A 24,251-nucleotide genomic window follows, 5' to 3' on the forward strand; every position below is an offset into this window, starting at 1 on the left:
TACAACGTCTCACTGAATAAGGGACATTGAGGTCAAACCTCAGTGATAAAAACAGACCAAATTAGTTCTTGGAAGATGAGGAGGAAGAACTTTCCAAGCAGAAGACAAAGTAAGTACAAAAGTCCTAGACATGAAATTGTGTTCAAGAACTGAGGAAGGTTGGCTGTAGAAGCAGAGACTGAGGTACAGCCGATGTTTTCAAAGTACATAAAACCAGTATGTACAACTCCCTGGCTTATCACAAAGCAAATATTCATGAAACCACCACCCTGGTCAAGAAATAGAACATTAAAACTAGAGCCTGTGCTCCGCAGCGGGAGAGGCCACAACGGTGAGAGGCCCGCATACCAAAAAAAAAAAAAAAAAAAAGAAATAGAACATTGCCAAAAACCCAGAAGTTCCTTCTTGCGCCACCTATGGATCAATACCCACTCCCCTTACCTACCATCAAACCTAACAACGAATCTAACTTCCATGGTAATCTCTTCCTTTCCTTTCTTAGTAGGTTTGCTGCCTAAATATGCATCCCTAAACTTTATCATTTAGTTTTGCTTGTGGTTTGAACTTTATATAAACTGAATGGGTTTGTGCCTGGTTTCTTTGGAGTAACACTGTGAGACTCATGTTTCTGTGTACACAATTCTTTCATTTTCATTGCTATATATGTAGGGGTGGGTGTAGCACATTTTCTTTATCCATTTTACTGTTGATAGACATTTGCATTATTTCCAGTTCTTGGCTATGATGAATAATACCGCGGAGCACAGGCTCCGGACGCACAGGCTCAGCGGCCATGGCTTACGGGCCTAGCCGCTCTGCGGCATGTGGGATCTTCCCGGACCAGGGCACGAACCCGTGTCCCCTGCATCGGCAGGCGGACTCTCAACCACTGCGCCACCAGGGAAGCCTGCTACTCTTTTAACCCCGCTTCTCTTCACCTCCAGCCTCCTAAACCTATAGCTCTTCTTGCTCTTTCCTATTTGGGTGTTGGTTGATAAGGATTAGTGAGAACTTCCTAGTCAGGGGCCTCTACAGTAAAAGTTGCTAACATTTATTCAGTGCTAACTATGTGCCAGAAATGCTTCTAAATGCTTTCCAAGTGTTCGGTCACTTAATTCTCTCAACAATATTGTGATGAAGGTATCCATTTTACAGATAAGGTAACTGAGGCACTGAGAGGGGAAGATGCTTACTCAAGGACACAGTTAACAGATAGGGGAGCCATAGTTTGAATCCAGGCTTTACTCCAGAGCCTGCACTCAGACATTACGACTTGCTCAAGATACTGAAAACCTTCAGCGAGGCTGAACAGTGGATTATGAGTTTCCAGGGGACTAAGAGGGGTTGTGATTTGATGTTTTTAACACAGAATCCCTAAAATCACAAGTGATGTCTATTTGGCAGACTGGCCAGGCCTTAGAGCTTACGGCCTTTGGCTTACATTTGAACAGACTGCTGTTCTTCTGAACAAACGGTTTGGCATTTTTAAGGTTGGTTTATTACATGTCTAAAGACTGGATTCACTTATATCTTTCTTATTCCTGTTCTGATCTGGTTCCCAAAAGATGGCTGTGAACTTGAGAAGGGAGGAGTGTCTTCTTATTCATCTTTGTGTTTCCACAGTCTCCAGCCCTTAGGCTTAGTAGGTGCTCACTAAATGTTGGTCCACTGGAATTAAACCCCTTTAGTCTGTATCAGCCACCTTGAATTATGGGCCATGGTAAAGGTTCCCCTCTGGGACCACCAGGTAACCCTGTTCTGCTTGGCATTGACCTTTTTTTCTTTTTCCCTGCACACAGAAGCATTTTTTTCTTTATTCTGATTTAATGTGTGTGCGGGGGTTGGTTCTCTCTGATAACTACAACAGAGAACATATCATGCATTTTTGATTACTCTACATCTTTTGAATGTATGAGTAGAAAGGACTAGAAAATTTACCCTTCATTGCTAATTGCTTGCCTTCAATTTAAAGAGTAAACTAAATCCTGTTATTCTAGCTCAATCTATTTTATCTATTCTTTCAGATGCTTTCCTCTGTCATATCTTTCCTTTTTCTCCCTGTATCATTTTTCTTTTTTTTTAAGTTCTCAGCACAACCTCCAGGCTTGACCAGCATTCCTGTGTGCTCTCAGACTCCACCAAAGAAGAGGCGGATTGCTCTTCAATGATTTTATTATTATTATTTTAAAATTATTTATTTATTTATTTACCTATTTTTTGGCCATGCCGCGTGGCTTGTGGGACCTTAGTTCCCCGACCAGGGATTGAACCCGGTCCCTCAGCAGTGAAATTGCAGAGTCCTAACCACTGGACTGCCAGGGAATTCCATCTCTCTGTACCTTTTAATGAGCATTGCAGATCATTCATTTTGTACAACTTCTGATCCCCACCTTTTGGACAAACTTAATACCCATGCAAATATGAGTTTAAAGATTGAGGCACACTGACCGAACTCCCTAATCCCAGGCATCCCCAGGAGGCTACTGTCTCTCTTGAACAACCTTATCTCTGAGAGACCCTAGGTTCCTGGAATAGGGCAGATTCTGCTTCAGAAAGGAAATGTAGTCATACTCAGAACATCCCCTAGGCCAACCCAGAGCAGCCAGGGGTCTTCATTCCAAGGTTGGCTCTGAGCAGATCTGCTCTTCTCCAGACCCGCGCATGAAGCAGACTGACCTGCCGCCTGTGGGCATTCCAGCCCGTGCCTGCTGTGGACAGCCTCACTGTCTTCAGACCTCTCTGCTGGTATGTTTCCAACACTTTCACAAGAAAATTCCTAAGTCACTTCCTCCATGTGGCCTTCCTCCGATCAACCCCAAAGATCTGTGAGACCTCCTTTATTCTGTATCCCATCATCATCTAAATCCCAAAATTTAATTAAGGATTTTCCAGACTTCTTCTTTAGAATCTTTTCTGAAACAAATGGATTTGTGAGGATCTGGAAGTCATATATAAGCTTTCCTACAGTTATAGACTTTAAATGAAGTTTGGCTTCTATATTATATTGACACCTGTGAATCTGTTGCTTAATATCAATAAAAGCTCCCCAGACTCTCTGAGTGTGATGCTTTTCTTTCCAAAGGCACAGACCTAGGCTTCCTGGTGTCATCCTTCTGTATATAGCTGTGCTCAGGTCAGCGGTGATGGTCAGCAGCCTGCCCGGGGTGAGAGTCTCCCTAAAAGGGACCCCAGAAATTGATCTACCTTTCAAGAGGCTCCATCAGCATCCAGAAACACTGTACCCTATCTCGAAAGGCATCGGTCCTGCTGCTCTGCAAATCAATGTTCTCCAGGCCTCATTTTGGCAGCGTGGGCCCTGGAAGTCTTTCTGTGCTGTACTTCTGTAGCCTTCCTTCTTGTGCACCCGCACTGCAACCTCTGCAACTTCCCCTTACTTGGCGCTGGGATTTCAGGACCTAGGAATTTTCCACGATGTCCTTCTACATGCTTTTCATCGGCCGGCCTGGGCTGGCATGTCACACAAGGCTAGCTCCTTCGGCCAACCCCCTCTGCTTAGTCAGTGGCAGCTCCGCAAATGCTGGAGGGATGACTCAATGCACGGGAGTGTGTCCTAAATACTGCATTTGAAAGTGATAGTTTTCCTGAGCTTCTCATGACAATGACTAACCTCTCTGAATGTTTCTTTATGCCTGTGAATAGCTTATCGAAACGGATTAAGCATCCTTTTATGCATGTTCTTAGTAATACTGGCAATATAGTTCTTTTTGTTTGTTATGGAAATAACCCAAATTGGGAAAGGTAGCTTTAAAACTCCCCCGCTAACCAAAGCATGATCAATTGGGGAAAAAATTTTGAATTCTTTTCTTTTTCTTGTGAGAGGCATGGGAAATAATAGGAAAGGGAAAGTGGGGAGCACCACTCATCAAAAACATATTTTAAGAAATGTGCTGGCTTCTATTTCAGGAAGGTTTACATCAACACTGTTAACAGACAAATGAAGGAAAAGGAAATGTGGATCATTGGTATTGGTACTTTTCAGAAAGGCTGATTGATAATATTTTCTTGTATTTGAGATAATCAAGGACAGAAAGCAATGTCACAGGATGTGAATTACTCCTCATGACGGTGAGGAAGGTGCCTATTTTCTGTCTGTTGTACAGTATGTCTGGGAAGTCCCTCCCACACTGAGTCCTTGGTCTTTCTTCCTCTGGCCCTTTCACATGACTTTGACTCCTTATTGGCAGGGCCTTTTCCTAAGATTCTTTTGCTGATAATCCAGTCATGCTGTTCTCACACAAAGGCGAGTACTAGAAATAGGCATGTCAGGCTATGACACAGCCTTCCTCCTCCTTTGAAGGGGTAATGACCTTATTCAAGATGCTTTTATTAGGTCTACTCTGCAAGTTACCGGAGAAAAGTCATTGCATTTCATTCACACAGCCATGCTGCCACTGCCAGTCTGGGTGGTTCTTCCAAGTCTCGGTCAACCCCCGTTTTACATGGCTGAGGCGAGGTAAGAAGTTGGACAATGAATTGTAATAACCTGGCTGATTTCTTACTTTGATTTAAAAAAAAAACAAAACTAATCATTATTATTTTTTTCTGCCTGTAAAAGTAGTCATTCCGACTGTAGAAAATACAGGGAAAACATAAAGAATAAAATTAAAATCCCACAAAATATCATCGTTATTAAATTTTGGTATTTTTCCTTCTATATCTGAGTTAAGTTATCTTGTCCCACTGGATGGGTGGGACCAACAAAAGAATTTTCTTTTTCTGTTATGGCCAAATCTACTGTTTCAACCTGGGAGGATCTGTCAGTTTTCTCATAGTGTGCATCACAGAGTTTAAAACTACTTGGAAATACAGCCCAAGCTGGCTGTGCTTCTTCACCTGGTACCTGGCAGTCAGGACTAGAAGCTGGTGACACTTCTTTAATTAAAGAACTGAAGGAGGGAAAAAACAAAAACAAAAACAAAAACAAACAAAAAACAAACAAACAAAAAAAAACAACTGAAGGAGAAGTCTGAACCAACTTGAACTTCCTCTGCAACCTCAAGGGCACAGGTTTCTTTCGAAAGTATGAAAGCCACTGTCTGTAAGTTATCACCTTTTCTCTCACTTTCTCGTGGTTTCATTGACGTGTGATCAGCAGAGTTCACATCAGGCACCTCTTCAGGCTCAATTATTTCTTCCGCTGTCTCCTGAAGCTCTAAGCAGGGTAACGGGGCCTCCTGCTGCTGCTCCATTTCACCAGCGGATGCTTCTTCCCAGGGACTCGTGGGCGGTGATATGGTGAGAGTGAGGTCAAGGTCAGAATCCTCCTCTGATAACTCGAGGCTGACTTCCTCTCTATTCACAGATAGGCTGGTTTGTTTGGTAAATGCAGAATTAAATGTTTCAAAACTCATGTGTTCACTGTTTAGACCACTCTTGTCATTCTTTAGTTCTGAAGAGCCATCCGAAGCATTCCTCACTGATGGGATGCAGTCAAGTGAATCTTTTTCTTCCAAGGGATCAGAAGCTGACGATGAGACTACTTCTTCAAGCTGGGACGACTCTACAGTGTCTTCCGAAGAGATGCTGGAGAGACTCTGGCTCGACAGAAAACATTCTTGAGAGAGCTTCATTTCTTCTCTGGGTAACAAATAACTAGAACTTTTAACTAGTGATAATGCCTCTGTTACAAGGCAATTATCAGACGGCGATGGTGAGCCTGCAACAGCCTGCCCTTTCTGTAACGAACACATTTCTTTAGCAAGTATCTCTCTACTCACTGAGAAGGCACAAAGGTACTTAGCGCCTTGTTGTCCTGACATTGCCAGAGAGGGAACGTCCCTAAGACCCTGTGTCTTTTCAAATGCGGACACAGGATGTCTAAGGCTTGTAGCAGGTGATACTTGTTTAATCAACTCCACATTAAAGGGTGTAGGTTTATCAGCTCTGTTTACAACTTCTGTCTGTATCGGTGCATAGGCATTTTTTTCAAAACTGAATGTAACTCGTTCCAGATTAATCACTACATACTCCGTATCATCCTCCCCTTCCAAGGATGACTGACATTCTTTGATTATAAGGCTGCTATGCTGGATAAAGCCCTGCAAAGCACCTGTTTTTGTTTGCATTTTTGCATGAAAAACATCAACTTTGCTTTCAAGGGTGCTGTACACAGACTTTTGAAAAATCATTGACGGATTGCTGATCCCATCGTAAGTCCTGGCGAATGTGGACTGTGTGACAGTATCATTATAAGATGTCACCTGTGTGCCATCAAGTGGCTCAAAGGTTTTATCTTCAGCAGGAATAGAAGATCCATTAGTTTGGGTACTTCCAATGCTAGAAAGCACCAGATTAGAGGTCTCTAGTTTATCTGATGACTCTTGTTCGGCTTTCCCCCCAATTATCTGAAATGATAAAAGCAAAAGAAATAAATTAATTTAAAAAATCAAGGGCCAAATGGATCTTTTTTTCAAGCATTTACATATGTGAAGAACAGAACAGACAAAGATCAATTTTAGTTTGCTCTGTTCTTTTGAATCTTCATAGGGTAGAGATCAAGCAAATCCCTCTCTTCTTAGGCTTAAAATACCCCCCAAATAGGAATTTGTTTTATCTAAATACACACACACGAGAACTCCAAAACTTTCTTAGTTGCACAGCCTTGTTTTTTTTGTTTTTTTTTTAATGGACTTTTGGGAAGAAAAGTGGCTAGACCACTGGCAATTTAAAGACTTGAAAATGCAGACTGTTTGCTAAATAGCATCACTTAATTCAGAAATGCAGCAGTAGAGGAAAAAGTGCTCAATTAATTTAAATTATTTTTAGTAAGATTAAAAGATAATCTTTAAAGCAAAGAATAACTTATTTTAAACACCAGCTTTCAATTAGACTATAAATGCACTGTCATCTGGAATGTTCCCATGAGGAAACACTAATTATTATCTCTTGTACTCAGAATACACTGATAAGCAGCTTTCCCAAGGTATCAATCTCTATCCTGTTAAATAAAAGTCCCTTACCCCTTAGCTGTCTTCTTAGCTTATAACTGGACATAATCTCTCTCTCATTTTAATACCTCCCTATTCAACAAAGCAGCAGAAAACACAGTGCAGCTTGCATTAATAAACTCAACTAAAAGGACTGATTTAAACAGTACCAGAAAGGATTTAGCATAAACAGTAACAGAAATACCTCTGGACAATTTTGATAACCTCATAAAAAGGCTGTTTCTTTTCTTCTTTTTTTTAAAGGCTGAAGAATGGTCTTGTTCAGAATATGGTAAAGTGGATTGACCATACAGTTGACCTACACCTGTAGCTCTGGAACACTACGGCCACAGATTTCCTGCCAGATTTTGAAGCAGTCGTGTTGTAAGTCAGGACCTGTGTTTCAAATCTCTTGTTAAAAACATTTCTGCCTTAGTCAAAGAAAGACACTGACCTGAGCAATTGGCAGGGAGGAGCTGAGACTTGGTTTTAAGGGGACACGACTGGCCAGATACAAAGCGTAGAAAACTCTTGATGGCACACTCATTCTGAGAACAGTTCTATGACCCTCCCAATCGTACTGTGGCTGATAATGTTGGGCCATAGTCGAGAATCTCACCATGCCTGTGCTCTTAGTGAAATGAAAACTTTGATAATCCTAGTTTGCCCTAGAATAGGGAGTGGTACAGGATTTAAAGGTGTGTGCACCTTTAAAGTATGGGTACAGTATTCAAGAAGATGACGGAAACATATTTCTAAGTATATGCTATAGAAAGTGTTAGGAATCGTTAATTTTAACATTCTACTTTCTACTTAATACTCTTTCATGTTTGCAAGAAAATCATTCCTAATTGGACATTACTAAAGTAAGTTAATATATATTACCACGACCGAAAATACTTTATAAGAAACTAGTGTGTGTATAAATATATATGTAATAATTAAAATCTGCCTGACTAAACATAAATACTTTCTTATTCTAAGGTAGTGATTTTATGTATCTCTTTGAGAATAAGATGAAATTTATGAACCCCATCCTCAGAAAAAGAACGCATACACACGTAACATATATTTTATGTGTACACATATAAACACACATATGTGCATATATATACATAAATACATCCACAGAATTAGACACTGAGAAACAGCTAGAGTGTCCAGATCTGAGTCTTGGCCGGACAATTTACTATGTGCCTCCAGGCCATTCTGTACTTCTCCATCCTCAGTCTTCTCACCTATAAGATGGGTGGCACGGTCCTTACCTCACCCGGCCGTGTGAGAATTAACTGAGCTAATGCGAGTGAAGGGCTCAGACCAGTCTCTGGCCCACAGCGTTCCACCAGTCTTCATTCTGATGAAGATGAGCATCTGCAGACACTCACAGACCCTCTGAGGCTCACCCCTGGACCTGCAAATCCCCACGGAAGCCCAGGTACAGAAACTCAATGTTAACACAGGCACTGAAGGTGCCCAAACCCATGTAAAATTATTCTGTAATAAATCTGCTCTGAAAGCTTAAAAAGGCAGGTATTTTGTCAATCCATTTACTTAGAATCTGATACAACTTTTTAATTTGCTCCAATTAAAATTCGATTATCAGGCTTCCCTGGTGGCGCAGTGGTTAAGAGCCTGCCTGCCGATGCAGGGAATACAGGTTCGTGCCCCAGTACGGGAAGATCCCACATGCCACGGAGCGGCTGGGCCCGTGAGCCGTGGCCGCTGAACCCGCGCATCTGGAGCCTGTGCTCCGCAAAGGAAGAGGCCACAACAGTGAGAGGCCCGCGTACCGCAAAAAAAAAAAAAAAAAAAAAAAAAAAATTCGATTATCCGTCCTATCAGTTGAGAACAGTGAAATGAAACAAAGTGTATTTTTCATATTTACAAACAGTTATCTGCAGACTATGAGAGGTCTGGCATTTTATTTACTGTCTCAGGATTTGTTTTCTGTTTTGGTGGTACGCGGGCCTGTCACTGTTGTGGCCTCTCCCGTTGCGGAGCACAGGCTCCGGACGCGCAGCCTCAGCGGCCACGGCTCACGGGCCCAGCCGCTCCGCGGCATGTGGGATCTTCCCAGACCGGGGCACGAACCCGTGTCCCCTGCATCGGCAGGCGGACTCTCAACCACTGCGCCACCAGGGAAGCCCTCAGGATTTGTTTTTAAAAATATTTTTTAATATATTCAATTTTAGTTTCCTTTAAGGTTTATCAAAGATTTTTTATATTTATTATTACTGCATTTGATCCATAAACACTATTATAGGTAAACAGAATAAGTATTATTCACCTCTTTTAAAAGATAATAAGCTCAGAGAACAAGTAATTTGCCCCAAATCATACAACTAAAAAGCTACATAATTATGGTTGGCTCCCAGATCATCTGAGGCCTACGATTTTTTTCCTCCTTTTGTTTCTTCAATCAGGATGGTAGATAAGCTCCACCTGCAGACAATCCAGACTTTGTAAACTAAGTTTCTGGCATTCTAATCCTTTACATAGCTAGAGAATCCACTTTCCTAAAAGAAACCAATGCCTTGTTATGAATGTGATTTTACGTACAAAAAATATTTCTTCAAAAATAACACCAGCATTTACAGTATTCAGCTTTACCTACCTCATTATTACAGGAATAGATGAAATTCTGGCTTTCTGGGGTCTCTGGATGACCTGCTGTTGCAAACATTTCTTTCTGTTCATTCTGCACCCAAAGCTCCAAGCCTCTCACAGGCGGTGGTTTCATGAAAGGAAGCAGGGGGTCAGTGATTGGGAAGGACACTTTGGCAGTAGGACCTCTGGGAGCCTCATTAGTCTCCAACAGAGGGTCTACGGAGCACCTTTCCACACCGGAGGACTCTTCAATTTCACTGAATTCAAACGATTCTAACGTGCTATTTATGCACACGTATTTTGCTGGGTTGCTGTGTTCTACTACTTTTCGGGATGATTGTATGACTTTGTTTTGATTGCTATAAAACAGAGCTACCCACATATGAAGTAAAAGCTTCACTTCTTCCATGGTATCTGGTAAATCAGTATTCCAAGGCCTGAGATTTTAAAGAAAGAAGAAACCAAAATCATTGAAAATGACTGTTTTAGTTGATTATCTTATAAGTAAGTGCCTTAATTATTAACCTTAGTTTTTGTGTTCATTTTTATTTTAAAAATTACATGAACATGAAACAATGAGTAAGATAAAAATGAAGTTGATATAACAAATAATTACAGTGAATCTGCTTGGTATTATTCCCAAGTTACTGGATTTTACACACTTCCTTCTCCCTCCCCAGGGTTTAGCACAAGTATCCCTTCTCGCTACATTTATCTCAACAGAAAAGTTCATCCGTTTTCATCCAGTGTCACTCCCACTCACCCGTGCAGTGCTCTGACTACAGTCTTCTCCAGGGGGTTGTTGGTATACTTACTTGCCGTCTAAGCTGAACACGTAATCTGCTTCCCATACGAAAGTGACCTTAAAGGAGCCGTCACAGCTGAATACGGCACGAGAGCGGCAGAAGTCCTGCAGGCTGGAGGGCAGCACCCCGCTCCTGCGCCTGAGCGCTGGGGCCTCGGAAAGCTGCTGCAGTGGGGAGGTGACCTGCTGATGCCGAAATGGCATCACTTTCCCCACTGGGGTTCCCGCTTCAGGGCCTTTTGTGCCATTCTTGGCAAACGCAGGGCCTGGGGCCCCTCTCTGCTGTAGATGCTTCTTTGAATGTTCTGCAAGGAGCAGGGCATAGGAACGCTCCACAGCAATGACAGAGCTTTGGCTTGCGTCGGAACTTTCTAGGGTTTCCTCGGGCAGTGCTGACTGGGCTTCTGCAGGGGCCTGAATGCCAGCAACCAAGCTTTCTTCCTCCTGGCTGACCGTGGGGTCTGATGTCAGATTACTCTTATCAGAGGAGGGCTTGGATGACGGTCCACCTTTTTGACTTTTAACTCTTCTATGATATTCATGGTCTGATGTACCACGCAAAGAATGTTCTTTAGAAAGCAAAACATCGTTCTGTGGCAATTCAGAGGAGCAGGGCAAGTTTCTGGGCTCAGAGGATGGTGTGGTAGAGGTAGCAGCGCTTAATGCAAGATCAGCCAACATATTTAGGGCCTGGGAGTCACAGTTGACAATGGAGTTTTCAGGTGGGTCTTCTGGAGCCACTGTGATATTTTCTGGTTGAGCTGTACTTATGCTAATAACATCTTCTTGACCATCTGAAATTTCTGATTGAAGCTGTGAAGAAGTTTTTCCTTTGGCTTCAGCATAAAAGAAAAAAAGACACATAACACTTGATTTCCATAGAATTAATTCTTTGTCATATTCCTATGGTTCAGTGAAAATCAACAGTTAAGTCAACATATTCAAGAAAAACCTCTTGATATGTTGCATAAATTGTATGTTAAATTTTTATTACCAGAGTGAGGTCTTGTCCAACTTCCTGATGTATTATAATGTATTTACCAAGGAACAAGTCTTAAGGAATGTGCATATTAATTTAAAAAGAAATCACCCTTCAAAACTGCATGTACTCAGGCTTCCCTGGTGGCGCAGTGGTTAAGAGTCTGCCTGCCGATGCAGGGCATACGGGTTCGTGCCCCGGTCCAGGAAGATCCCACATGCCACGGAGCGGCTGGGCCCGTGAGCTGTGGCCACTGAGCCTGCGCGTCCGGAGCCTGTGCTCCGCAACGGAAGAGGCCACAACAGTGAGAGGCCCGCGTACCGCAAAAAAACAAAAACAAACAAACAAAAAAAACCTGCATGTACTGACCTACACACAAGGCATACTGCTCAGCTAAAGAAATATACAAAGAGAAAAAAACAAAAACAAGAAAACAAGACTCCTGCCCTCAGAGAGCTTACAATCTAGTGAGAATCTAAGAATTTCTAAGTTTAAAGTGTATATTATAGAAGGTTAATGTACTTTCTTAGAAATCATTTCCCTTGGCAAGTCATTAGAGGAACCACCTAAGTTCAAAATAGAGATGATTTTTAACCGTACTGATGTTTAATTATAATATGTTACGATACAAATAAAAAATGAGAAAAGTAAGAATATTCAGAATCGCCAATTAATTTCAAGTTTTAAAACTTCAGTTTCTGCATTAAAAACATTTCCTCTCTATTCTATCTGCAAAAAAGCAAATCTCCTCATCTACTGATAATTCTCCTTACAGCAGGTACTCAAATCTACCCACTGGCATTCGGTCAGAAAACTAACATTCTCAGGTGGTTTACTTGCCTTCTCAGGACTTTGATTCAGCCTTTTAAAATGTGATTATCATGAAGGACAAAGTTCTCAACAATACTGGGCAGTGAGTCCCTGTAGCAGGTGGCTGGATGGACAGAAAAGCCAACTGTGCTCCTCTTTATAATTAGCAGTAGCAGGTCTGAAATAAATTACTAACCTGTCTGCAAAGCCCAATGACAGTACATTTACAGAGAAAACTCTGGCCTATGAGGTCATCAAACAGAATGACAAGAGTGTGTGTATGGTGAGGAGGGTAAAATTAATCAACCACTGCCCAGTTTTTATTTAAAATATCAAAGCCCAACGGGGTGAGGTACGAGAAAGTGGCCCAAAGAGGGCTGTCTCGTGAACCCTCCGGGTGTACTGGAAACACATTCATTTTAGGATCTGATGTGTTTACTGACACTAAGTTCATTCTATCCTTAAATACTATGGTTCTTACACTGAGTATCACTATGAGGAAGGTCGAATCTAGAGAACACTGTATTGAGTCAAGAAAAAGGGTTCATTTTCATATGTGTCATTTCAGGTAAATCATTTAATAACTGACTTGCTAGAGGTTTTCAATTAATTAAAAATACAATACTGATCATCTATCTCTTTTAAGAAATATAGATAAAATGATGCCAAATAAATTATAAAAAATTAAAGAGTTCAGTAAATAAAAACTATATTGAAAACTTTAAAAAGGACAGAAAACCATTAGTTTCAGTAACAAAATGATTGAGCCTTCTTAAACTCTGATATTTCAAGTAAAAGAAATGAAGTGGATTAGCATGGGTGATTAAGAAATAAAAGAAAAAATTAACACATTATTTAAAAGGTGGTAATCTTAAAATTTTAACTTGGAATGTGGCTGCACAATATATACAGACACTTGCAATACAAATCGCCCTATTTCTGAATACCCATTCTGGAAACTTTTCATTTTCTGGGCTCACTTTTCTGCCAATGCCCAGTTGCACACCTCCTCCCACTAATCGATTAGCCTACAAGTATATAGAAGCCAATTCAGCACAAGGAATTCTAATGACAAGGCTGGGAATACAATGCATTATGTATGTATCTATACTCATCCTGTTTACAAACTAATTGGAAAGACAGGACCAAGACACACCAGATGATTGGAAAATAGTATGAATTAACTCTTTAACGTTCTCAAAAACCCAAAAAAGAAATGGAAAAAAAAGGAGAAATGAGTGCAGATCAGAGCATCAGGAAATGACTCCGGGTGGACTTAGCTGAGCAGAGGGGACTGCACAGGAGTGACAACAGGCGTGGTTCGTGTGGGTGGCACCATGTGCCTGGCAGGGAAGGCACGCATTGGGAAACGGCAGGAGAGAAATGTGCACCCGTGGGTAAGACCACCTCGTAACTGCCTGGGGAGACAAGCAGAGAGGCTGTGTTGGGTATGACTCTCTACAGGCTGTACGGTGATATGACTGAGGAGCTTTCAGAAAAATCTTCAGCCATAAACAACATTAGCGAAACTGAGGAAAGGGACTTCCCTGTGGTCCAGTGGTTAAGACTCTGCGCTTCCAATGCAGGCAGTGTGGGTTCGATCCCTGGTCAGGGAACCGAGATCCCACATGCTGCAAGGTGTGGCCGAAAAAATTTTTTTAAACAATGAGGAAAGAAAAAACCAAGCTCATCCATAATACCATCACCCCAACAAAACAAGAGTTTCTTTCCCTGAATTCCACTAAATTTGAGGCTTTTAAAAAACCTAAAGGTAGATGAGAGAAAGTAGAATCATGAGATTAGACAGAAAACTGATGGAAATACAGAGATATGAGGAAATGAAGGTTTTTCTAAACAAAAAACACCACCACACATACAACACAGTAGGACTCAATACCGAAGATACTGTAAAATGTATAGATTTTGCAGCTTGGTGGAGCTGCACTCTACTCAGAGAGACGGGTGTGAAGAGGGACATGGAGCTGGGAGAAAAGTGAGGTCCGCGGTGATGAGGGAACGTGCCAGCAACGAGGAGGTTCCAGCAGGTGGAACACGGAACCAGCAGTCAGCTGCTGGCTCACAGAAGGAGACTTGGTTATTCACTTCCGCACAAGTAGAAGTAGAAAAGTAAAGCTGCTTTTAAAATTAATTTAATGCCTTTTGAAACCAAATGCAGGGGCTTCCCTGGTGGCGCAGTGGCTGAGAGTCCGCCTGCCGATGCAGGGGACACGGGTTCGTGCCCCGGTCCGGGAAGATCCCACATGCCGCGGAGCGGCTGGGCCCGTGAGCCACGGCTGCTGAGCCTGCGCGTCTGGAGCCTGTGCTCCGCAACGGGAGAGGCCACAGCAGTGAGAGGCCCACGTACCGAAAAAAAACAAGAAAAAATACAAGTGAAATACAGGATTCGAGATTACTGACTGCTTTGAACCATGTCTTTACAGTTCCCTCTGGACAAACTTATAATATCTTCTATAACTGATTATGGTCCAGAAAAATACTGCCAGATGCTACCTGCTTGTGAATTTAGTCATTAAAAAAGGCCATTTATACTTTAACTCTGCTAAACAGTTCATGTTCAGGCTTTCTGCAGAATGAAAAGTAGGGTCTATTTAGTGAAGGTATGAATCTTGGCACTTTCTTATTTATTCACAATGGGAAACCAAGTTACTTGTCCTGTCAGTGTCTGAACTAAAGAAGACCACAAGAACGTGACAGATTTCAACTGATCTTATACTGTTTCAATATACTACTTTATAATCTCGATTAGTCTGTATTACGGTGCTGAAATTTACAGGAAGAGGACTTCTTACCAGGTTGTGGCTGCTTTCTGATTCTGGGATTCTGATTGCCTTTTACTATATTTTCCCTCTGTTTTTGTGGAGAATTCTTCACAGGTGGCTCAGCCCTTGGAACAGTTTTGACTGGAGATGTCTCTCGTTTCCTTGCCCTTTTAGCATTCGTTGACCCTGGAACATCTTTAGAAATAGGAGCTTCTTGGTTTTTCCAATCCAATTTGGTTGTCTGTACAAACTGTGCAGTCAGCACTTCAGCACCTTATGCAGAAAAGACACCGTTTTCTAAGGGGTAGGGGGCGCACATATTTATCAGCATAGCTTTCCTTTGATTTGTTTTGGGGGGAAACTTTAATAATGGGGAATAAAATATAAAATTTGGGGTATTTCATTAAAAGATTTTTGAACTTGCTAAGTGTTGGTCTATATCCCTAATTAGGATTAGGAGAAAAATATCAGAGTAATAACTTTATAGAAACAAGGCATGACTTAATTTTTAAAAAAGATTCCATAATCTTTGCTGACTGATGTGGCAGGTAAGGCTGAACATGCTAGTTCACAGCACAGGGTGACGGATAATTCAATTTACACAAAAGCGACACAGCTCCCATAAAGCCATATGGTTAAAACCATGATCACACTGTAGAGAAGAGACTGTAGGTTCACAAAGAGCCATCTTACATATTTTCCTTCACTACACCTAAATATCAAAGCTTTAACACTGCCTGAAAAATCATCTCTTAAGAGAAGACAGAGGAAGGTACATTGAAGAAAGTCCTCTTCTGATTTAACTTCCTATAAATCTATTATAATTGCTCATTTCTCTTACAAAATGCTCAGCTTTACTTCTCGCAGGGAAGGAAGGAAAGAACTAAAGGTGGGGGCACATGAGGAGAAAAAACTATTAACAACCTGCTTGTATCACACGCAGAAAGTGTTTCAATCCTTTAAGAGTTTAAAAAAAATGTTAATAAATGTTCCCTGTGAAAACGTTTTCCCCATTGACGATATAAAATAATCACACGTGTGAATGTTTGCAAATATTTTAAAATCACGTTATATGGAAAATACTATTTCTAATTGATTGAGAACAGAAAACATATTAAACAGTTTCAGAATGTGATGGTTATTAGTGAAATGTAGAAAAGAGACCAGTTTCATTTTATTCTTTTGAAGGTTAGAAAAATAAACGGTTTTTTAAAAAAGCTTTTAGACTCTCTTAATGTTGTACATTTCCCTGGGTCTAATTATTTTCTTCCCTACTAAACTATCAAAGGCAATAAAGCAGCAGTTTTGTTTTTAGAGTAAGACTTCTGATTTTATACTGGTTACAATTTCTAAAATTTTTAGCATAAAAAAAGGCAAAATATAAGTCAAGCAGGAAAACTGTTAAGACTAAATTAAGAAGAGAAAGAAAATAAGATGAGATGATCAAGACTAGGGGAAGCGTAACATCTGCACGGGCGGGAGGGGAACATCTCTCACAACCTAGGTCCTGCGAGGAAAAGGAGAAACACGAAACAGGTGACCCTGCACGGACTGCCCTGCTTATTTGCATCACTCAATGACATGTTTCTCAAGCTGCATGCAATAACCCATGGGTGTATTATAAAATAAACTTAATGGGCTGCAACCAGAATTCTTTGTTAAATGAAACAGAAGATATCAGATTGTATTACACATAGTTAGGGTAAATGCTTCCTGAAATTTCTGTTTCAGTAATGTATGAATTTGTGTGTACTGGACTACAATATACAATGTATTTCTTTTCTATTTTTTTTGAGCTTTTGTGGTATTATATTTAGTCATCTTGGCTGGTTTAATCACATCGTTGTTGTTGTTCATTTTTTGGCCACACTCTGTGGCATGTTGTGTCTTAGTTCCCTGACCAGGGACAAACCCGTGCCCTGTGCACTGGAAGTGTGGAGTTGTAACCACTGTACTGCCAGGGACATCCCTAAAACATATTTCTTATAGTGGATGAAATTAGCACACTTGAGAAACAGTGACAACATATATGTTGAATTATAGGTAATTTATTTAATACCTTTAAAATGGTTCATATAGAGAGAAACCCAATATGGTTGGCCTGGAATTTGTGAGGAAATGTAAAGTGTGAGTTGCTGCTTCATACTGCCGTTCTTTCTACCACCCTCCTAAACACACACACACACACACAATTTCTCAAACTATAATTGGCCAGAAATAACTACTTGTTAAACCACAGGGTAAAATCTTAATTATCTAGGATCCTGGGGATCCACACACCTCCAGTGTTTCTTCTTTAGGCATCAGAATTTTAAAATTCAAAATACTATAGATAGGGTTGGCAAATTTTTTCTGTGAAGGGCCAGACCTCAGTCACAGCCGCCCACCTGTGCCAGCACAGTGAAGTACAGAGACAACAGGTAATGCCTGAGGGACCCTTTGGCCCAAGTCTGCTCACCTCTTCGCTAAGGGGTCATAGAGCATAAGTTCCCTAGTTTTAAACAAAATACACCACACATAATCTGAGATGACTCTAAGCCAAAATTGTGTTATTTGTCGTGCTCTGTTCACTGAAGTGCATTTGACTAACATTAAATGGCTCTGGACGCTGATTCTCTCTCAGTTTTCAGGGGGCAACAAAACCACTTGAGGAACTGTTTCAATATATATGTCTCGAGGCCACTGGACCTTGTTTCAGTAGGTCTGTAGTAGGATCCAGACGACCACTTTTAAAACACACAAAGGATTAGAAATTCTGCCCCAGGATGCTCTAGTTCTGGGAGAGTCCAGGCACTTTCCCCCCTCTTTAAACATGTTCAGGCTATCACTTATCAGTTTTTGCCATCTGTTCTTAGTGTGCCTGATTTTAGCAGATCCTCTTCTTCCACTCGAATTTGTCCGAGGACAGTTCAGAAAATGAATGACCTTATTTCTTAGACAGGTAAGTAAATAACTGAGTGATGATTTGAGCAGTTTTACAAGTGAAATACAAGCTTTTGGTGGGTGGGCTTTTGTCCTATTTCTTGATTTTCATGTCATCTAGATTAGCGCTTCTCCAACTTTAGCATGCACACAGATCACCTGGAGAGAGCTAACGGACACTGTCAAGCTACAGTCCAGGATGGTCACACAGGAACAGGGTTAACACACAACAGTTATTACTAATTGCTCATCTGAAAATCCATACAGACCATGCTTACCGTTTTCTCTTTTCTGACGGAACTTGAGAGTTGTGCGAGAGTCTGGACGCTTCTTTGCTCCACCACGAGTTCTTCTGGGAAAGGGACGGCACAACTTCACCCTTTTACTCTGTACCACGGGCAGCGTGCCTGCTTTTCTCTTACGCTGAACTCTCAGATTTGATGCGGGACTTAATGGGACCAGAGTTCCCTGCCTTGTTTTAAACATCTCTTCAGAATTCTTTTGTGTTTCTGTTTCTTTTCTTACTTCTGCCGCTGAGTTGTGAAATTCAGCACCTGGAGTCATAACTAAAGAAAATCCAGCATCACAAATTCCATCTGAAATACCTTATTTCTTGGACAGGTAAGTAAATAACTGAGTGATGATTTGAGCAGTTTTACAAGTGAAATACAAGCTTTTGGTGGGTGGGCTTTTGTCCTATTTCTTGATTTTCATGTCATCTAGATTAGCGCTTCTCCAACTTTAGCATGCACACAGATCACCTGGAGAGAGCTAACGGACACTGTCAAGCTACAGTCCAGGATGGTCACACAGGAACAGGGTTAACACACAACAGTTATTACTAATTGCTCAGCTGAAAATCCATACAGACCATGCTTACCGTTTTCTCTTTTCTGACGGAACTTGAGAGTTGTGCGAGAGTCTGGACGCTTCTTTGCTCCACCACGAGTTCTTCTGGGAAAGGGACGGCACAACTTCACCCTTTTACTCTGTACCACGGGCAGCGTGCCTGCTTTTCTCTTACGCTGAACTCTCAGATTTGATGCGGGACTTAATGGGACCAGAGTTCCCTGCCTTGTTTTAAACATCTCTTCAGAATTCTTTTGTGTTTCTGTTTCTTTTCTTACTTCTGCCGCTGAGTTGTGAAATTCAGCACCTGGAGTCATAACTAAAGAAAATCCAGCATCACAAATTCCATCTGAAATACCTTATTTCTTGGACAGGTAAGTAAATAACTGAGTGATGATCTGAGCAGTTTTACAAGTGAAATACAAGCTTTTGGTGGGTGGGCTTTTGTCCTATTTCTTGATTTTCATGTTATCTAGATTAGCGCTTCTCCAACTTTAGCATGCACACAGATCACCTGGAGAGAGCTAACGGACACTGTCAAGCTACAGTCCAGGATGGTCACACAGGAACAGGGTTAACACACAACAGTTATTACTAATTGCTCATCTGAAAATCCATACAGACCATGCTTACCGTTTTCTCTTTTCTGACGGAACTTGAGAGTTGTGCGAGAGTCTGGACGCTTCTTTGCTCCACCACGAGTTCTTCTGGGAAAGGGACGGCACAACTTCACCCTTTTACTCTGTACCACGGGCAGCGTGCCTGCTTTTCTCTTACGCTGAACTCTCAGATTTGATGCCGGACTTAATGGGACCAGAGCTCCCTGCCTTGCTTTAAACATCTCTTCAGAATTCTTTTGTGTTTCTGTTTCTTTTCTTACTTCTGCCGCTGAGTCGTGAAATTCAGCACCTGGAGTCATAACTAAAGAAAATCCAGCATCAATAAATTCCATCTGAAATACCGTACTTCTTAGACAGGTAAGTAAATAACTGAGTGATGATTTGAGCAGTTTTACAAGTGAAATACAAGCTTTTGGTGGGTGGGCTTTTGTCCTATTTCTTGATTTTCATGTTATCTAGATTAGCGCTTCTCCAACTTTAGCATGCACACAGATCACCTGGAGAGAGCTAACGGACACTGTCAAGCTACAGTCCAGGATGGTCACACAGGAACAGGGTTAACACACAACAGTTATTACTAATTGCTCATCTGAAAATCCATACAGACCATGCTTACCGTTTTCTCTTTTCTGACGGAACTTGAGAGTTGTGCGAGAGTCTGGACGCTTCTTTGCTCCACCACGAGTTCTTCTGGGAAAGGGATGGCACAACTTCACCCTTTTACTCTGTACCACGGGCAGCGTGCCTGCTTTTCTCTTACGCTGAACTCTCAGATTTGATGCGGGACTTAATGGGACCAGAGCTCCCTGCCTTGCTTTAAACATCTCTTCAGAATTCTTTTGTGTTTCTGTTTCTTTTCTTACTTCTGTCGCTGAGTCGTGAAATTCAGCATTTGGAGTCATAACTAAAGAAAATCCAGCGTCACAAATTCCATCTGAAATACATGGAGACTGAGGACAGTCTGCCAATAAGTCTAGTGCAGTAGATACTTCCAAAATGTACCCATTAGGATTTGAAGAATAAGATCTCAACTGAGTTAAAGACTGTAAAGGGCACTTTTCAGCTGGAGGAGTCAAGTCAAAACCACTGGACACTTTGCCAAAGAATGCAGTCTCTTTAATTCCATCCTGAGAAGCAGCAGTCAATGAAGGACTTTTGTCCACCTTGTACAGTTCTTGGAGATTATGCTTTACTAATGTGTTTGGACAGATTCCTTTTTCAGAAAATGATTTCTTTGCTTCCAGCAGGGCACAATTAAGGGCAGGTAAAATAGGTACCACCTTCAATGAGATGTCATCTTCAACTTTCAAGTCTTTCAGCCCTAAAATATATACACATGTATTAAAAACCCAAAGTTCTTGTTTTTTCAAAAACATGCAGGAAAAAACGCTTTAGATTACAAAATTACAGGATGGTTAAATATGATACAGTGTTTCAAATGGTAATCTAAATAGCAATTAATAGAAGACTTATGGATGCACTTAATGAACATATATTATCTCCATATATATGAAAACACGCACACACAGAACCAAAAAAGAGTCACTCAGATGGGATCACCAGGTGAGAATGAAGAAGGCAGGCCCGCCTGCAGCTCCATCTCATCTGACCAGGAGCCCAGCGTGGGCTCAATGCACCGGCATTTAGAGTTGGCAGAATTACTTTTCTATTCTCATCTTCTGCTTTTAAAATGTATCTAATCTGTACCTTATATGACCTACTTCAAATTCTCTTAAGAAGGTAGTCACAGGTGCAAACTTTCAGTTATAGGATAAATAAGTACTAAAGATGTAATGTACAACATAATAAAAAATAATTAACACTGCTGACGTTACATATGAAAGTTAAGAAAGTAAATACTGGGACTTCCCTGGTGGCGCAGTGGTTGAGAATCCACCTGCCTTTGCAGGGTACACGGGTTCGAGCTCTGGTCTGGGAAGATCCCACATGCCATGGAGCAACAAAGCCCGTGCACCACAACTACTGAGCCTGCGCTCTAGAGACTGCGAGCCACAACTACTGAGCTTGCATGCCACAACTACCGAAGCCCGCGTGCCTAGAGCCAGTGCTCTGCAACAACAGAAGCTACCACAATGAGAAGCACGTGCACTGCAATGAAGAGTAGCCCCCGCTAGCCGCAACTAGAGAAAGCCTGCAGCAACGAGGACCCAACGCAGCCAAAGAAGGAAAAAGAAGGGAAATACTAATAGTTCTCATCACAAGGGAAAAAATGTTTTTTCTATTTTCTTTAATTTTGTATCTATATGATATGATGGATGTTCACTAGAATTACTGTGGTAGTTGTTTCATAATGTATGTAAGTCAAATCTTTATGCTGGTAAACCCTAAACTTATATAGTGCTGTATGTCAATTATATAATATCTCAATAAAACTGGAAGAAACTAGAGTTACAACACAAACCAGTTGAACTAAAAGAAAGTAAACCCTAAGTAACCCCCAACTCTCATGGTAACTACTGGTATATATTTCATCACCTTCTCTAGCAAATGCAATTTTTTAATATTATGTAACTAGACTGACTAGTCTGTATTTTACTTCCTCTCCCTGGTTCACTCTCTGACTGAAATGCTAATTTTTCAGCAACTCAATAACCTAAAGGAAAAGAGTACAGGAAAAAAGAGAAAAGGTCAGGTCACTGAGAAATAGGTAATAAAATCCTAGAAAATGTAATTTATCAGTAATAAAAAACCCACAGATAATAAAGACCTTTGGTGCCTACTAAACTGAAGTATACCATTCTTTTTAACGAAAAAGTAACTGCAAAATTAAGAAACACCTAGCTGAATACGTTTATACTTGAGCAGGTATCAGGAAAAGAATGGCAAATAAAAATAAATGGGAAAATGTGGCTAGCCATTAAAATAAAAATTCCTTTCTCTGCAGTTCATTTAGATAGTAAAAGGAAAAATAAAACATGACAAAGTTCTTATGTACTGCTAACAGTTCACGATAAAGCAGCAGTTTTCTAGACAACTTCATTATTTCAAGAATTTGGAAAGGCAGAAGTCAGAACGATTTGTAACAGGCTATTATGAAATCTAAGAAAAAGAACTTTTTAAGTCTGCTAAGCGAAGAGTCACTCAATTTAAAACAAATAACCACAGCACTGAACATTTCTGAGTGACCAGAAATAGAAAAGTGTCTTAACGAACTAGAGGAGGCTGTGAGCATTGAACACAACAATCCAATGTTTACTCAAAAAGAAATCCTGTGCTGTTCAGCCCCAAATGGTACAGGAACTAATGTTTCTTATTCAGGTGGTAGTGTACACCTAAAAATAAGAATAAAGGCAGAGCTCCTGCATACGGAGGGAGGCAGTGTGGGAACAGAGCTGGAAGCCAGCTCAGACTCAGCTGTTTGACCTTGGGCAAGTTTAAGTTTCAGTTTCCTCATCTTTGAAATGGTCACAATAAAAGTACCTATTAAGGGCTGTGAAATCAATTGTGCCTAGCAGAATATCAATGTAGTAAATGCTTGAAAAATGCAAGCAGCTATCGCCATTATGTTATTATAACTGGTAATATTTTGCTTATTCCAAACAGGTAATGCCAGCAGTTCTCTGCTTTGAGTAGCTGAATACAATTTAAAAACATCAATTAAAAAAATTTTTTGGATTGGTTGTAGCTTTATAAATACTATATACAAATCATGTTTAAACATACACAGTGTGATTATAAAACAATGAGGAAAATTTCCTCATGTGACAAAAAGAAATGACTCATTTACTTTATTTATTTGCTCAGCAAGCATTTATCATTTTTTAGGTGCCTGACATTGCTAAGCAGTAGGGATGCAGTAGAATACAAGAAAGGCAGGCATTAAATAATTATAAAAATAAATATTTAAATTATATTGGTGAAAAGCCTAGGGGTCCTCATTGAAGGAAGAAGAGTGGTGATGGGAATAAATAAAGTGATATTTAAACTGACACCTGACAGCTATGGGTAAGTGGCTAGACCAGCACTTCTCCTCCAATTTTATTCATTATCTACCCCCACCAAAGACAGCCTTTCTAGACTTTGTTTCCTAACTGCCCTCTGAAATTCTAATACCACAGATATACTGTATATCTATTTACAGACTGCAGGAGCAATATTTTTTGCCCCAGCAGGCAATTCCTGGTTCTGGCTTGGGGGGCGATCAACATCATCTGATCAGGGGGAAGGAGACAAGTAGTCCAGACAGAGGGAAGTGCTTCTGTGAGGACCTTAAGTCCTACTGACGGGGAGACTATGATAAAACCAACTCCCAGCTCTTGTTGTTCAATAACAAATGAATCCAGTTTTGGACATGCTGAATGTGAGGACCATCTGAGACATTTAAGTAGAAAGAAATGTCCATAGGCAGGTGGATATCTGAGCATGGAGCAGACAGGAAAGGATAAGCCTACAAAGAAAGGAGATGAAGGATTAACCAGGGAGAGTAAAGGAAGAAAGTTATTTAAGAGAAGAAAAGAGTTACCAGGGTCATATGCTGCTGAGAGTTTAAGATGAGGACTGAAAAATGGCCCACAGGTGCAGTGAACTGCCAGTCCTGGTCCTTACCTGCTGACGGGGATGAATGGAATAAATGCAACCCGTGAAGACCCATCTGCTCCTCTCCAAAACCTACACAGAATGAGAATCAGAAGAAACGTGAGGTTGCTGATCTTATACAATAAAAGTAAACATACTGAAAAACATTTATTCAAAAAGTTGTTCTTACTTGTTTCTGACATTAAGGCTGACGACGTAAGTAAAATGAAAAATTCTCGATCTTCTAAGCATTTGACGATTGCCTTAAACATAAAATAGCAAGAAAGAAGATTCAATTCCTCTCTCCTTCTCCCTCTACCACATTCTTCAGTGATTTTTAAGCTCATGAAAAGTTAAAGAAAAAAATTCTTGAAATGTCAGTATTTATGGGAATCA

General features: G+C 40.8%; 1 protein-coding gene across 1 annotated transcript; it reads right to left on the reverse strand.

Moving 5' to 3' along the window:
* Positions 1–10,334: 10,334 nt before the first annotated feature.
* On the reverse strand, positions 10,335–19,639 carry LOC149743825 (protein TASOR 2-like). Its single transcript, XM_089906105.1, has 5 exons — positions 19,333–19,639; positions 18,731–19,018; positions 18,129–18,416; positions 14,959–15,201; positions 10,335–11,195 (listed from the first exon to the last, which is right to left on the reverse strand). Exons 1-5 carry the CDS (start codon positions 19,616–19,618, stop codon positions 10,366–10,368), a joined length of 1,935 nt encoding a protein of 644 aa, XP_089762231.1. The 5' UTR covers positions 19,619–19,639; the 3' UTR covers positions 10,335–10,365.
* Positions 19,640–24,251: the final 4,612 nt, after the last annotated feature.

Source organism: Delphinapterus leucas, unplaced genomic scaffold, assembly GCF_059928025.1.
Source record: "Delphinapterus leucas isolate spDelLeu-1000000601 "Yukka" unplaced genomic scaffold, BTC_Dleu_Yukka2 spDelLeu_asBTCV2_sq67, whole genome shotgun sequence".
Classification (NCBI taxonomy): Eukaryota; Metazoa; Chordata; class Mammalia; order Artiodactyla; family Monodontidae; genus Delphinapterus; species Delphinapterus leucas.

Bases quoted from the DNA above. Each gene is read 5' to 3' on its own strand.
- LOC149743825 (XM_089906105.1), bottom strand. From the start codon at position 19,618: ATGACTCCAGGTGCTGAATTTCACGACTCAGCGGCAGAAGTAAGAAAA. The intron at 19,019-19,332 runs GTAAGCATGGTC...GATTTTCTTTAG, and splicing joins CCGTCAGAAAAGAGAAAACG to TTATGACTCCAGGTGCTGAA. The intron at 18,417-18,730 runs GTAAGCATGGTC...GATTTTCTTTAG, and splicing joins CCGTCAGAAAAGAGAAAACG to TTATGACTCCAGGTGCTGAA.